Source organism: Pithys albifrons, chromosome 28, assembly GCF_047495875.1.
Source record: "Pithys albifrons albifrons isolate INPA30051 chromosome 28, PitAlb_v1, whole genome shotgun sequence".
Classification (NCBI taxonomy): Eukaryota; Metazoa; Chordata; class Aves; order Passeriformes; family Thamnophilidae; genus Pithys; species Pithys albifrons.
In genome coordinates, this window is record NC_092485.1 from 6,482,743 (window position 1) to 6,497,113 (window position 14,371).

Below are 14,371 nucleotides of genomic sequence, written 5' to 3' on the forward strand. Positions count from 1 at the left end.
TGCAAAGCAAGCAATTTCCTCTTCACATCCAAACATCCTGCCTGTGTTTCAGAGCCTCGTTACTGGGGTGCTTTGCTTTTTTGTTCCTTTGCAGCATCGATTTTTGGTCCTCAGACAGAGGAGTTTCTTCAGCACTAAATGGAAGTGGTTAAAATTCACAAGCAATGCTGGGTGGGCAAAGGAAACCAAAGTTAGACTTGTTGGCTTGACCAAGTTTTGCTTTTGCAGTTGAAGCACTGGCTGGGCTGTGACAGGTGAGTACACGGTGTGTGTGCACGCTGGCACCAGGCTCAGTCAATTATTCATGGTGTGTGCAGGACCCTGGCACCTGAGAGTGAGGCTGCTGGGGCAGGAGTGGCTGGGACCAGTGTCACGTTTCGGGGGCAGCTGGTGCTCCGCCACCTCCGACTGTTCTGTGCTCAGCGGTTCCCTGCGAGAGAAAAGTTTTGCTCAAGTCTTTTGTATCACATAAACTGTTTATTTCTCTCCCCTGGGCAGGGAGGAGAGGTTAAACTTGGAAACCACTAGGGAGGAAAGCAGCGGGTTTTTTTGGGAGCGGATTTTGGAACTTGCAGGTCAGTTACAGTCCAGGCATTTCCCACCCTGCAGCCCGTGCCAAGGCTCCAAATAACGCTGTGGCCTTTGTGGAAGCTGATCAGATGTTCCAGGAGCCTCCGTCCCTGCTGCTCCCACCTCACTTGCTCTCTCTACAGGATATAGTTAGCACTTCTCTTGGCCTTATATAGCAAGGCCTGATAGTTAGTGTTAACAGGAATAAAACAACACGGAGAGCTGCCAGATTGCGTAAATCGGGCCAGTGTTTGGAATTTCATAAATGCCATGACTTTGGGTACAAGTTGAGCACACAGAACAATACGGAACTGTTCTCTCTTTATCTCTCCCTCCCTCGCTGAGGGAGGGCAGGGGGAGAGCTGGAATTGTGCTGCTTCTTCAATGCTTTTAATTTCCCCCTCCTCTCCGTTTTCATTCCCTTGAAGACCACAGGAGGAGCAGCGGCGGCCGCAGCCAGGACTCTGCCGACAGCCAGGACATCCAGGTGCCAGAGCAGTTTTCAGGGTTGCTTCACGGTTCTTCTCCGATCTGTGAGATAAGTGAGGACCCTTTCAGGCTTGTTTCCTCGGCGGAGCAGGGGGGCACGGAAGCTGCAAGCCACCCTGCTGCTATGCAGCTGGAGGATGCTGACCTGCCTGCGCCGGGATCAGCACGGACCAGCTCTCCGGACCGGGACCGGGACCAGGACCAGGCGGTGGTTTACGCCACAGTGCAGCACGTCAGCCGGGCGGATCCCGCAGCTGTGGTCACGCCCCACGTGCCGCAGCACCCCGGCGCTGCCGAGGAAGAGGGGGACAGAGCTGTGGGCAGGGCCCACCCAGGCAGCAAGCCCAAAGCCGAGCTCAAACTCAGCCGCAGCCTGTCCAAGTCGGACTCTGACCTGCTGACCTGCTCCCCGACAGAGGACGATGCCATGGGGAGCCGGAGCGAATCGCTCTCCAACTGCAGCACTGGGAAGAAGCGGCTGGAGAAGTCCCCGTCCTTTGCCTCGGAGTGGGATGAGGTAAGGCTGAGCTTGCTCACGAGCCTCTGTGCCAGGAGTGACTGCCCAGCAGGAGCCCCCTCTGCCACGCTGCCCTGCGGGTCCTGCGTGGGCTCTGCTGCTTCCACTAACTCTCACGTGGCATTAACAGACACATGCTGAGCTGGGACACTGTCAGGTTTTAAGTGCCAAAAGATAGAGTTCATTGCAGTGGGGGAGAAGCAGAATTGCAGAAACTGAGAGGCTTTTCAAACTTTCAGAGTTTTTTGCTCAAATACCTGGCTTGCTTAAAAGAAATCAAGCCCTGTAAGTTTTCACATTCCCAAAATAAGGGAGACTTTATAACAGTGCCACTTACCAATCTTTATTCTGACCTCCTCCTGCCAGTTCTTCTCTGTGGATTCTCCCAGCATGTGGAGATGTTGTGTTGCTGGGTCCCTGCTGCTGGGGGAGTGAGCGGTGTCCAGGGTTCATGGGGATGGAAGGAAGAGAATAATTAGGTTGATTTGTGTACTTGATAGCTCCTGCCTTCCTCCTCACACCCTTATTTCAGCGGCTGGTCAGCAGTCACTTTATTATCATATCGAGCACCCACGGATAGTTAAATATTTCATGCTCAGAAAGTTGGCCCTGGAGAGCCATTGGGGTGAGATTAAGTGTCCCTCTGAAATTCAGCACCGCAGCATTACTGAAACATTCTTTGGGGATGATTCTGTGCTAGGAGAGCAGTGGCTGCAGAAGTGATAAGCTGGGATGAACCTCTCTTTGTACTCTGAAAGGAACTAAAGCCCCTGGCATGGTGCTGGGGCTGTGGAGCCACGTGTGCTGGGCATGGAAACCCGTGGGAGGGCTGTGCCCCTGCTCCTCTGCTGCCCTCTCTGCACTGTCTGTTGCTCAGCTGCCTCTTTGACTCTGACTTGGAGAGAAAATCGCCTTCTGTGGAAGAGGGGGGTAATTCACAGATGCTAAAAGCAACATGGGAATCTGTCCTTAGTATAAGCCCATCCCTCAGTCCATTCTTTCCCTCCTCCTCACTCCCTGCCAGGTCTCAGGGTTGCCAAAAAGATGTTTTCCTCTGCAGCTGCTTGGGCTGGAGAGGCTTCACTGTTAATTGCCCGGGTCATTTGTACCATGGCTTAGGGAAAGGCTCTGCTGCAGCAGAGGGTTCTTTGGATGGACTGGATAATTCCCCGTGTTTTTATCCAAGCTGTTTGCAGCAGACACTGAAAGGGCAGAAGGTTCTGACTCGACAGCACTGCACGACTGCACTGGTAGCAGAGGTCAAGTGTTGGGCTGCCTGCCCCTGCCTGCACTGCCTTTGCTTCCTCTGCTCAGATGAATCCTTGGAGCTGTTTCCTCCTACTTGTAAACAAACCCCTCATTTCCGTGGCAGCCGGACAGACCACGGAGAAAATCTGCTTTTGCTTCCCCTTGTGTTTAGGTGAGGAAATGAGAGAAAGAATGTGAAAAATTCACATCTGTCTGCAGTGGGGCAGGTCTCACTTCCCAGCAGCCTCTGCTTCCCAAAATGTTCCATTTATTCTCTTGGTTCAGGTGTTACTATCTCAGGACTTTGCTTGCCCCGGGCTTGGCTGGTGGGCCAGGCAGGGCCCATTCTGGAGCTGGTGGCTGGCTCTGTCCCCTGGTGTCCCCTGCCCCAAGCTGGCCCTCATCCTCAGCTCTCCTTCCAGCCTTCCCTTTGCCTGAAACAGTTGATAATTCATTTTTGTCTAGGGGAAAAGTACTAATGGGGGTCAGTATTTTTGGTCTGGTTTCTGCTAAATAAGCATGGTCATCAGGATCTTAATGCACTTAATTATTGGGCTGATTATTCTATTGTCTCCAGATCCCAACGTTTCCTCTTGTTTTTCCTGTGCTAAGGTCAGGAATTCTTACATCATCCCTTGTGTCCAACCTCCTCTCTTTGCCCTCAGTGGTGAGAGTTCCTTTGCCCTGATGAACTTTTTGAATTGAAAGTTTTTGTTGCCACCATTTTTATATCTGCTGCAAAAGGGCAGCCTGTTGGAGTTATACACCAATGCACAACTAAGCCAATCCAAGCCAATGTAAGACAAATTAATGGTTTTACAGATAAAGCTGGTTGGTGTGCTGGTCTGAAAGGCAAATGGATAAACCAGGCATGATTTATTCCTGTGTTGAGCAGCAAGAGTTAGACACAATAGGGGTGATATTCGTCAGCTTTGGGAGTTGACTCAGTCCACTGGAACCAGATCAGTACTGGGTGACTCTCCCTGGGGCAGGTCTGCCAGGGCAGTGATACGTGGCAGGTTATTGCCACCTGGGTGGGGGGAACCTCCCATTCACCCCAGGAAGGATTGTGGAAGTGCCCTCAGACAGAGCCAAGTGCTTCCTGACGTCCTTCGTGTCACCCCTCTCAGGCTGCACGTGGAGCTCCATCGGCCAGGACACAGCTCTGTCCACCTCTGTCTGTGCTTCTGGTGACTTCTCAAGGGAATGAATCAGAATTAATGAATCAGAAGCTTTTGATTCTTCTGTGTGAATGATTCGAGCTCTGACAGATGTTTAGGTTATGTAACAACCTTGTGATCATTGGCGTTTTGGGGATGTTTTTGTTTTTTGGGAACAGAAATGTCCGGCTGCAGTGTCCTTACTAAATCCAGTCCTTCATTATGTTCTCTTCCGCTTTCCATTGCATCTTCCACCACTTCAGAAGCTTTGATTTTGGAAGCCTTCCTAGCTCTGTCTCCAGCCTGCAAGCAGCTTCCCTGCACTGCTTTGTGTCCAGCAGGCTGGAGCCAGCCCTGCCCCCAGAGCGTAACGTTGGGCTGGGGGTTGTGTCGGGGGTGGGAATATGGAAAGACAGTGAATTGGTTAAATATTCTTCAGAGGGTTCTGCCTTTCTTATTGTGAGTCAGAGTAGCCAGTGTCCAACCATTTCCCTGCTGTGGGCAGGTGTGTCACTGCATCTGACCATTTCCTTGTCATGTCACTGTTGGATTTTACTGGGTGTTTGTCAACACAACACTGATATTAGGAGGGTTCTGAAACTGCAGATTCACCACACGTGTGAAATTGAAGTTTATGCCCTAAGTTCCTTTTGGTGTGTGTTTAGATTTGTAACTTTGGGATTTGTACAAAAACACAGGCTGGAGAGGGGTATGAAGCAACAGGGCCTGGTCCTGATCCATGTGAGTTTCTCAGAGACCGTATTAAGCCAGAAGATGTGTTTGCCTTTACCACAGTTGCAGAATGATGTAAGTCAGTCTGGAGTCAGTGAGTGCCCATGCTGTGTGAAGGCACAGGCTGCTGTGGGAGGATGGAGCAGGGCAGTGCTGGAATGTGCCACAGCAACTGACTGGGGTAGTTCATCTTCAAATTAATAATTAGCGTTGTGTTTTCCCGCCTTTGGTGTTTGTTGTGCTGAGTTCATACAGGCTGGTGCCTTTTGGAGACATGGGATATCCTGAGCAAGGACATATGAGCCATGTGCTCCATGGGATGGTGATGGGAGAACATAGGCTGAAACATTGTAAACTGAACTAGAAGTGGTTTATGGGCTGTCACCAACCTAGAAATGAGATTCGTGTCCCAGATCCAAATTTCCAGGACTACACTTGCACTAAGGGGTCATCAGGTGTTGTCCCAGCCCCTTCTCCTGCTCCATCCCTTTCAGAGTTGCAGGTGGATGCTGTGATCCAGCCCTCCCTCTGCTCACGGATGTGTCCCAGCTTGGTCTGAGCAGCCTCACTTCCTCCTTCAGGGGTGCAGTAACAGTCAGGGATGTGTTTGGGGTTTGCTGTGTGTGGTATCAGCACAGAGTGGAGACATCAGAGGTTCTGAGCTGCCCCAGCACTGCCCATCGACCTCACCATCCGCAATTCCCCCCTGGGTTTAGAGCTGACCCGCTGGGCTGTGATGGGGCTGGTCACTGGGGGGTTTGTTGTGCTCAGAGAGGTTTGAAACTGTAGAAGCACCTTGTTTGGGGTTTGGTTTTTTATAATTTGAAACCAAATCTGCCCCATCGTCCAGTTGTTAAAGCGTAGAAAGAATGAAATCTTAACGCCTGACACTCTCATGGAATTGCAGAAATTTAAAAGACTGATAACCTTTCATCCCAACTTTGTAAGGAGCTTTCAAGACTGAAATCTGGTGCTGGAGCTACTCCTGTGTGCAGAGCCTGAGCACCGGGAGGGTTTGTGCAATAGGTTATGAACCCTCAGTAATAAGGACTTATAATGGGAATCCTGCTATATTCTTAATTATATTCCTGCTGCAGGGTGTCATTACAGTGCACTAATGCCCTCCATATGGCAGATAGTGTGCATTTGGTTCTGTGTGGCTTTATTTAATTACAGGCCTTTATCTGAGTAACTTCCCTCCCCAGGCCCATGCAGGCACAGTGCAGCTCATCTCCCCAGTGCCCAGGCCCTGCACTGGTGCTTTGTACCCTGCCAGCCTGGGGATGGGTCACAGAGAAAGCAGAGGCATCAATCCCATGCCGGGTGGGCAGGCCCTGGCACAGGGTGCCCAGAGAAGCTGTGGGTGTCCCAGCCCTGGAGTGTTCAGGACTGGACGGGGCTTGGAGCAACCTGGGATAGTGGAAGGTGCCCCTGCCCATGGCAGGGGATTGGAACAAGGCGGCCTTTAAGGTCCTTTCCAACCCAAAGCACTCAAGGATTCTGTGATTTTTTTTCTTCTCTCAGGATGACCTTGCTGTGTCCTTGGCAGCCCCTGATGCTGCGTGCAGCGACTGAGAACAGACTTTGCATTTGTACTGACAGTGACTGTAAGGGCTTTTCAGCTGTAGGTGAGGTTTTATGAAGCCCCTTCCCGAAAGCTCCTGGAGCATTGAGATGCCACCAGGGCTGGGTGAGTGTCACCCTGACGGGGTGCTGCTCGGTCTGGTGATCTCCTTGGGGTTCCTGCCCTGCATGGATGGGTGGCTGCAGACAGCCTGTGTTGTGTGAAACTATCCTGGGAATAAAAGCCCCCAGGACTCGCTTAATCACCCTCAGGCTCTCTCAGTGGACTCGCTGGCTCCAAATTTCAGTGATGGCTCTGGGGAAGAAAAGCTGGAGAGGTGACTATAGACACCACAGCTTGACATCCCTCGGGCCAAGTGGTGGAATGGAGCGTGCCAGGCCAGCTGCAGAGTGAGGCCTCTGCAGGGCCCTGTGTGCCCTGGGGAGAGGGTCCCAGAGCCCCACTGCTCCCTACATGAGTGTGGGACCTGTCCCCTCCGTGTCCCTGCTGCTCCTGCAGCCCGGGATCAGAGGAGAGGAGACATCCTGCTCATGTAGGAAGCCATTGGCTGCCTCTGCTGTGAGTGCTGCCAGGTGGGGAATCGCCTGCAGGACTCTCCAGTGCTGCAGCAGGACAGACCTTGGCCTGCCACGTGTCCTCCAGGCTGCTGTGGCCTCCCTGGTGGCCTCCTGCAAACAAAGGCCTCTTCCTCCATGAGCAGGACTCTGCTCAGGATAGTTTGTTTTGAGTGGAGCTGTTTTGGAGCCACTGGCCAGTTGCTGTGTTTGTGTGGCCCCTGCCTGAGGGAAGGAGCTCACCCCTTGTGGCCCCAGGGCCACACCCAGCTCCTTTTTTCAGGGCATTTTCAATTTTCAGCAAAATGTAGGCAAATGTGAAAATAGATCTAAGAGCTTCAGTCCAGGTATCTGCTCCACAGCTCCTTTGTGTGGCATCCCTTGTTTGGGGTTAATGATTTCCCATCCTGCAGCCTTGCATTCTCCCAGGAAACTTCAGCTCTGGAGGAGTTTGTCTCCTTTCCTAGTGGGGTTCCAGGGCTCATTGGCCAAAACACCCTCCCAGCATGAAGCCAGCTGCTCCTCTACACTGGGGATAGCAGATGTGGTTGTATTAATTTGGGAGGCAAAAGCATTTTGGCAGGTTTTTTTCTGTGGGTGTAAAATAAATAAATATTAAAATCCCCACCCCACGTGCACCCCACAACACCAAGCACAGTCAGGGAGAGGCACTTGGTGCTTCAGTGGAAAAACACAGGTTAAGCCAAAACAAATCGGAACTGAGTGTTCAGGCTATAGCTAAGTCTGAGCTGCAGTGCTATATTTAAACATGGTATTTTTCTATTTTAATAATTAACCAGTGGGAAAGAACAGCCTAAAGAACTGTAGTGTAGGCCCTTTTCAAGGTATCTTCTCTTCAGCCCCGTCTGAGTGCTGGGGTGCAGCTGGGAAGAGGCTGCAGGGGACAGGGATGCTCCAAAGCATTGGTTCCCTCTCTGTTTGTCCTTCCCTTCATTCTTCTCTTTGCAGCCTCCTCACAGTTCAGTCAAGCTGGTCAGCCATAACCCTGTGCTTGAGGTGGTGTGTGACTGTGTTTGAACTGTTTGCTTCTCATGGAGAGCTGAGGCCATGAGACAGGATTTCCCTCTGCATTAATGGCAGTAGTTGTGACTGTGTGTAACAATGACTGATGCTTAGCTAAGGAGGGCTGTGAAAGGTAATCCTCTGCCACGTGGTTTTTTCATTTCCATTCAGTTTTATTATAGCACAGGGCAATTCCCTGCTTTTGAGGAAAAGGTCGTGGATGTTTCAGAGCCACAGAAGCACCTGCAAGTCCTCATGGTGGTGTTGGGACTGGCAGTGCTGGGGCTGAACCTGGGCAGCATCAAGTCTCTCTTGAATTAGGAAAGGACAGCATGAAGTAAACAAGGGAGCTTGGCCTGGCACTCAGAGTTAACTTGCAACTTGAATGCAGCTCCAGCTTGAAAATGAATCTTGTCCTGAAGCTGATGGACACCAGTCTGCAAAGCTTAATGTCCTTAAACTTCTGGAACTTGAACTGAATTGACCTCAAGACCCAAATTGTGCAGCAAGTGCTCAGGGTTGTAGCAGTGTCCCAGAAATCCTCTGCAGCCTGTTCAGTGTCTGTCCATGGAAAGGAGTAGAACAGCCAGTACCAGAGCCCTGGGTGTTACCTGGGAATGGGACTGATTCTGCACCATCCCTTTATTTCCCTCCAATCCTGCATGGCCATAATTCCCTGATGGTACCTGAGGGCACTGTGAAATTTGAAGGTTTTGCTGGGGAGCATTTGCTGCTTCAGGGAGGCAAAACCATCTGCTTTGGTGGTTGTTGCTGAAATGATCCCAGCAGGGCTCAGGTGTCTCCCAGCAGTTTCAGCAAAGGTCACATTTGAGTTCTGGCTGTGTCCAGGGACAGAGGAGCAAGGAATGCTTTTGTCTTCAGTCAGGTCAGGACCCTTGTGTCCATTCATTCCAAACCCCTTCTGGAATTTCTTTTTAGATCCTAATTCCCTTTTCTGCCATACATGTTTGGATTCTGATTATTTTTTCCCAGACTGTTTTTCAAATCTCCCAGTAAATGGGAATTAGCTGTATTCAGGCCCAGCAGAGGGACACAAACAGCCAACAACACGCAGAGTGAGGGGAAGCTCCCAGGCTGCTTGCTGGGAAGGAGGTGGTGATGGTGTTCCTGTGGCTTCCCTTCTGGGCAGGGACTGCCTGCTCACAGGGAAGGCTGAGGAGTTTGGGGCTCCTTCCTCACCCCTGGTGCTCCAGAGGGATGGTTTTCTTGGAGCTGTTTGTTTCCAGGCACAGACAAGCTGTGGAAGGGAAGGCTCTGCAGAGCCCCAGCCTCTGCACTTCCCTTCCGAGCCATCCATCCTGACAAGGACTTTCCCAGGCAAGGTGTTCAGAGTACCTCTTCTGGTTCAGAGGTACTTTAACATCCTTCCCTGGATTTCTTCAGCTCTCATGTGGCAGCTGCCATCCCAGGCTGTCTTTCCCTTTTTCTGAAGCTTTATGAATAGTGCAGCACGTGCTTTTTTTTATTTCCAGATTGAGAAGATCATGAGTTCCATTGGTGAAGGCATTGACTTCTCCCAGGAGCAGCAGAGGATCTCAGGTGTGTATCCAGCAAGTGTTCATCTCTCCTGGCACAGACAAGGTGCTGATCTCTTTTAACCTGCTTTGGCTCTGGGAGGGAGAGGAAGGCTCTGGCACAGGAGGACCAGACCTGGGCTTTCCACGTGATGCTCAGTGCTGCTGCCAACAATTTTAATTGTAACACTCTCCAGGAAGGTTCATTTAATTTTACAGAATGCAGCTGCAGGATTGTCCTCCCAGCTCCTTCCATGAGGGCAGCAACTGTGCTGTGCAGGGCTGGGTGGTGCCAGTGGCAGGTCAGTGTGTGTCCCGTGGTAGCCGTGCCCTTCAGATGTGGTTAATCTGCCAAGTGCCTCAGTGAGGGTGATCTGGGCATTTCTGAATGCACCTGCAGATATCAATGTGCACTGAACAAGGCTCTTGCAGGACACGTGCTTCCCCCCATACTTAGTGTGAATTCCTTTCTCTGCCTTTAAATCCTAAGTGAAAGCAGAACTCGAGCTTGCTGGAGAGCTGCCACCACAGGGGATTCTGTCCTTTTAAATCCTTCACCTCCAGCCTGCTGCTGCAGAACAGCTCTGGGTGGGCAGCAGCTCCTCCTGATGAGATGCTAATGCGGATCTGCACTCGCAGCTCACACGGGCTCACCTCACATCCATTTGTCTCTCAGGTTTTTGCTTAGGTGAGGAGGAATCCACTGTGTGTTCCCAGGGGGGGCTTAACCTGGTTTGGGCCCTGTATTGCAGGGTCAGGAGGCTTCGCAGAGGAGTCAAAGCGCTGTGTGGGTTTGGGCTCGGGCGTCCTGCTCTGACAGCCAAAAGTTTTGATTGGGCTCCTGCTGGAGGGCACAGGAACTGGGATTCTTTTGTTCTCCTGTCATCCTTGCCACACAAACACCAGGTGTATTTGAGGCTTTTTTATTTTCAGCCTGGGATGTTTTGTGCAGGTTATCCTCTTTTTCTTTTTAAAGGAAACCCCTTCATTCCTCCCTCTAAATATCTCCCCCCTTTGATTCTGTCATCACTTCTATAAGCAGAAAACCTGCACTTGGTGTCACTGTAGGTTTCCCTTTTAAAGGCAGAAATACTTTTATGAATGCATGAAAGGCTGAACAGAGTAAATAATTTTAAAAATTAAATTCAGGAGCTCAGGGGAAGGAGCTGCTGTGGTTTCTTTCCCCCTGCCAATACCCTGCCTGCTCCCAGGAATGCTGTGGTAGGCAGCAGGCAGTTCCTCACCTCTTTCTCAATAAATTAATTCTGAGCCAGCCACAAATCACTTGGTACTGTCAGAGCAGACCTGTGACATCATTTTTTGAAAAGCCCAAGCCACGTCGTCCATCATCCAGTAAATATTGAGGAGTCAGTGATTTCCACTGAGTTACTGAGTTGCGGAGCTGCCGCCTCCCTCGCGGCTGGTGCGGCGGGTGGGGAGGGGGAGAGGGCGAGGAGAAGGAGAAGGGAGGGACGGGCAGCGTGGAGCGCAGGGCTCGCTGCTCAGACAAAGCCGCTGCCGCAGCTGCTGGCAGAGCAGGGGCCGGAGGGGAGGATGGAGCCCGGGCGAGCGGCAGCTCGGGCATCCTGGCCCGAGTGTAGCTGCTGTCCTGGGGCACAGACTGGGACAGGGCAGGGGGGCAGAAGCCTTTTGTGATCTCGGCGTTGCTCGTGCTGCAGCACACGCTGGAAGGACTGGCCAGCACTGCCCAGCATCTCCCTGGGCAGAGGAGCAATTCTGTGGAGCAGACATCAGGAATTACCCCAAGAATCTGCAGATGCCACCGTGAGCTCTGTGTGTGCAGCCATTGCAGCAGAGTGGGAGGGATGGCTGGAAGGTACCAAACCACTTCAACTGACCTGAAGGTTCACAGGATCATCCTTTTCTTTGCATCCATGCTGGAAACAGATGTGCCAGGGAGCATGAAAACCTGCCTGTCTTGCATAGAAAATTCCCTGATGGAAAGGAGATCTCTGAACTTTTTTTGTCATATTTAAGGTCTTGAGCTTTTCTAGAAGAGAGTAACAAGTCACTGGAGTCACCCCAAGGATGAAGGAAGGGGAGAGCTCATCTGTACGGCTTCCCTCAGTGTTGGAAGGAATCTCCTTTATCAGAGGCTGAGGGGAGGTGCCAGGGCATGGCTTAGGCTTGAGCTGCTGCAGGAAGAGGAGAAGGGTGTGTTTGCATTTGCTTTCTTTTTGAGGGAACTGAAATGCCTTCTGCAGAGTTGCTCCCTGTCTGAGTGAGGGACTCAATTGTGGCTGTGCTCAGCTGAAGAAGATGAAGGAAGGTCAGATCCAGGTGTGCACCCGGTGCCTGGCAGGACAGGCAGTGTCGGGTGAGGAGGGGCCTGATCCTGCTGTGGTGCGGGGCAGCGGTGGGGCTGTGCTCTCCAGGGCAGCCAGCCCGGTCCAGGAGTGTGCTGGAGTGCCAGGCGGCCGGATTGCTGGTAGGATGACGGTGCCAGGATGCCCAAGCTTGTGCTCAGGATCCCTGTGACACAATAACGGCAAGACGAAGCCGCTGCCATGGTTTGCCTCTTTCAGGAGTGCTGGAAAGGAAGAGCACAAGCCCTTCCTCTCCACTGCTGCAGTCTGTGCTTCCTTTGTCTCGTGTCTTCCTGCGGACAGCCGGGGCTCCCACTGCTTCTCCGAGCGTCTGCCGTGTCTGTGCGGGCTGGGCTGCCAGAGGTGGTTCTGTCTCGGGCTGCTCTGTGCTCCCCACTGAGCCAGGGGAGCCTCTGGAGGGGCACTGATGAGAGCACTGGAACAGCTCTGTGTGTTCGGGAGCAGCTCCGCTCCCTTCCCTCGCACCTGCCACTGCCTGGGGATGCCTCGGGTGGAAGTTTGCTGCTCTCCTCCCGCCCCCTTCTGCTGAGCCAAGGAATGGATCTGCCTTCCCGTGGGGTTGGGCTTCATGTGTTTGCCTGGTGAGGAACTCACGAGCCCTGACAGAACCGCCTGTGATCTCAGCGTCCAAGCAGCACTTCTGAACCTCTGCCTGGGCGTGGAGTTTCTTTTCTGAGTGTGAACTGCGGTGCAGGTTGCACCTGGAGCCCACGGAGGCACTGGAATCTTGTTTTCCATGGTCTGTGCACACAAGAGCAATTGTCTGCCAGCTGATTTGTTGTACTCTGAGCATAATTTTTTGAGTTTCTTTATGGTAATGACTATGATGTGGCAATGCCATCTGTCCTCCTCAGAGTGCCGCTGCTACCGCCTGAACGGTTTCTCCCTGTTCAAGCGGCTGCCGATCCCTCTCTCGTCAGGTTCGCGGATGCTGGAGCAGAGCGTCGGGGAGTGGCTGGAGTCCATCGGCCTGCAGCAGTACGAGAGCAAGCTGCTCCTCAACGGCTTCGACGATGTTCGCTTCCTGGTGAGTGCCCGGGGCACGCCGGGCTCTGCCGAGCAGGTGGGCCAAAGCTGCCCACGTTACCGAGCTCCGTGTGGGCGCCAGGCAGAGCCGGCTCTGCTGCCGGCACAGCGGTCTCGGGGTGGAAGGTTGGACAGAAGGAATTAGATGAGGGTTGTGTTGGGTCTTCATGTTTAATTCAAGTGTTACTGTTTTTTCACTGTAATTTTCATAGAAAATTTTATTTAGTCTGTCCCCTGAATCTTTACTATTCAATTTGCTCCAGAAACAGGAACTGAAATTCACTGGTGTTCTGAAGGAGTCCCTGAGCAGTCTGTGCCCTGGGCTGGGAAGGAGGCAGCAGACCTCTTGCTGGAGCTGTACTTGCTCTGAGCATGCAGGCAGGATGTTAATGAACTGTACCTGATTGCACTGACACTGTTGGCTCTGAAACCTAATGATGACGACACAGTAATGCTCAATGACGAGGGGTTTTAATAACCAGGGTCTATAAACTTAAAGCCCCGTGGTGTAAAAATCTGGGAATTCCTGTGGAATGCTGAACTGCCGAGATGGAAAATCTTGGTGCTGCAGGAGGATTCTCCTTGTATGGCTTGAAGAAATGCTTTAGATGTGGACTCCAAGTTTGGCAAATAACAAAAATGGATGTAAACCTTTGGAAAAGTCGTTTTGGCTAATGTAGCATCCTGCCTTGGAATGAGAGCCAGGGCATCTCTGGTACTGGGGATGATGTGGAGAGGTGACACCAGGAGGATGTGAGCTTTGGGAACACACAGTGGTCACTGACAGTGCAGGTGCAAGGCAGCACACACCTGAGCAGTGTCTGTTGGGCTACTTCAACGCAGGGTGTAACTGAAAATTATTTAAATCATTTAAAAAATGACCCATCCAGCAGGGTAAATGTTGTGGGATCTGTCCAGCCATATCTCCAGCAAGCAGCTGGTCCCTTCAGCTGGCAGGGTCAGTGTTCCCAGTGTTCCAGTCTGAACCCCCAGTGCTTTGCTGTGCTTCGTGCAGGATGTTCAGCTCCATGCCAGGGTCCCTGTGTGTGCTGGGGCAGTCTGACCTGCCTTCTGGGGTGCTCTGGAGCTGGTGCAACAAATTTAAATGAAATAATCCTGTAGATCCTTTTGGGATCCCCTGCTGATGGCACTGTGACCATTGTGGGGTTGGTGGCAGCTCTCACCCAGCAGTTGCAGATAAAATGCCATTTCCCTGCCTGGCCAGGGGTGATGGACCTCACTCAGCTCAGAACTTCAGCAGCAAAGGTTCCCACGTGTGTCTCACTGGGTGGTGGTGTTGGGTACATGACAAGATTTGCTTTTGTCATAGCTGGATGTTTTTCCTCCCTGTCCAGTGCTGTGTGGCTGTTTCCAGTGCAGCAATCCATGGATTCAGGGAGTGGGACACTCCTTGCTCATGCCTCCAAATTTAAAAGGTCAAATAATTTCACAAAGATTTCCTGCAAACCCCGGCTGACTTCCATTTTGCTGCTTATCCCTTTTCCTAGGGAGTTGACTCTAACACCCGTGCCAAGCCTGGCTTAAACCCCATTCATCCCAGCCCTGGAAACTCCAAACTAATAC

The 14,371-nt window shown here is 51.9% G+C and overlaps 1 protein-coding gene across 4 annotated transcripts in view; it reads left to right on the forward strand.

Annotated features, from left to right (window-relative positions):
- The window catches only part of ANKS1A (ankyrin repeat and sterile alpha motif domain containing 1A), a 66,944-nt gene that overhangs the window by 32,324 nt on the left and 20,249 nt on the right, over positions 1–14,371 (forward strand). For all 4 annotated transcript variants that reach the window (XM_071578912.1, XM_071578913.1, XM_071578914.1 and 1 more), the window contains 3 exons: positions 999–1,576; positions 9,372–9,438; positions 12,682–12,788. In XM_071578912.1, the coding sequence (XP_071435013.1) occupies positions 999–1,576; positions 9,372–9,438; positions 12,682–12,788 (752 nt within the window). The remainder of the gene's footprint in view (positions 1–998; positions 1,577–9,371; positions 9,439–12,681; positions 12,789–14,371) is intronic.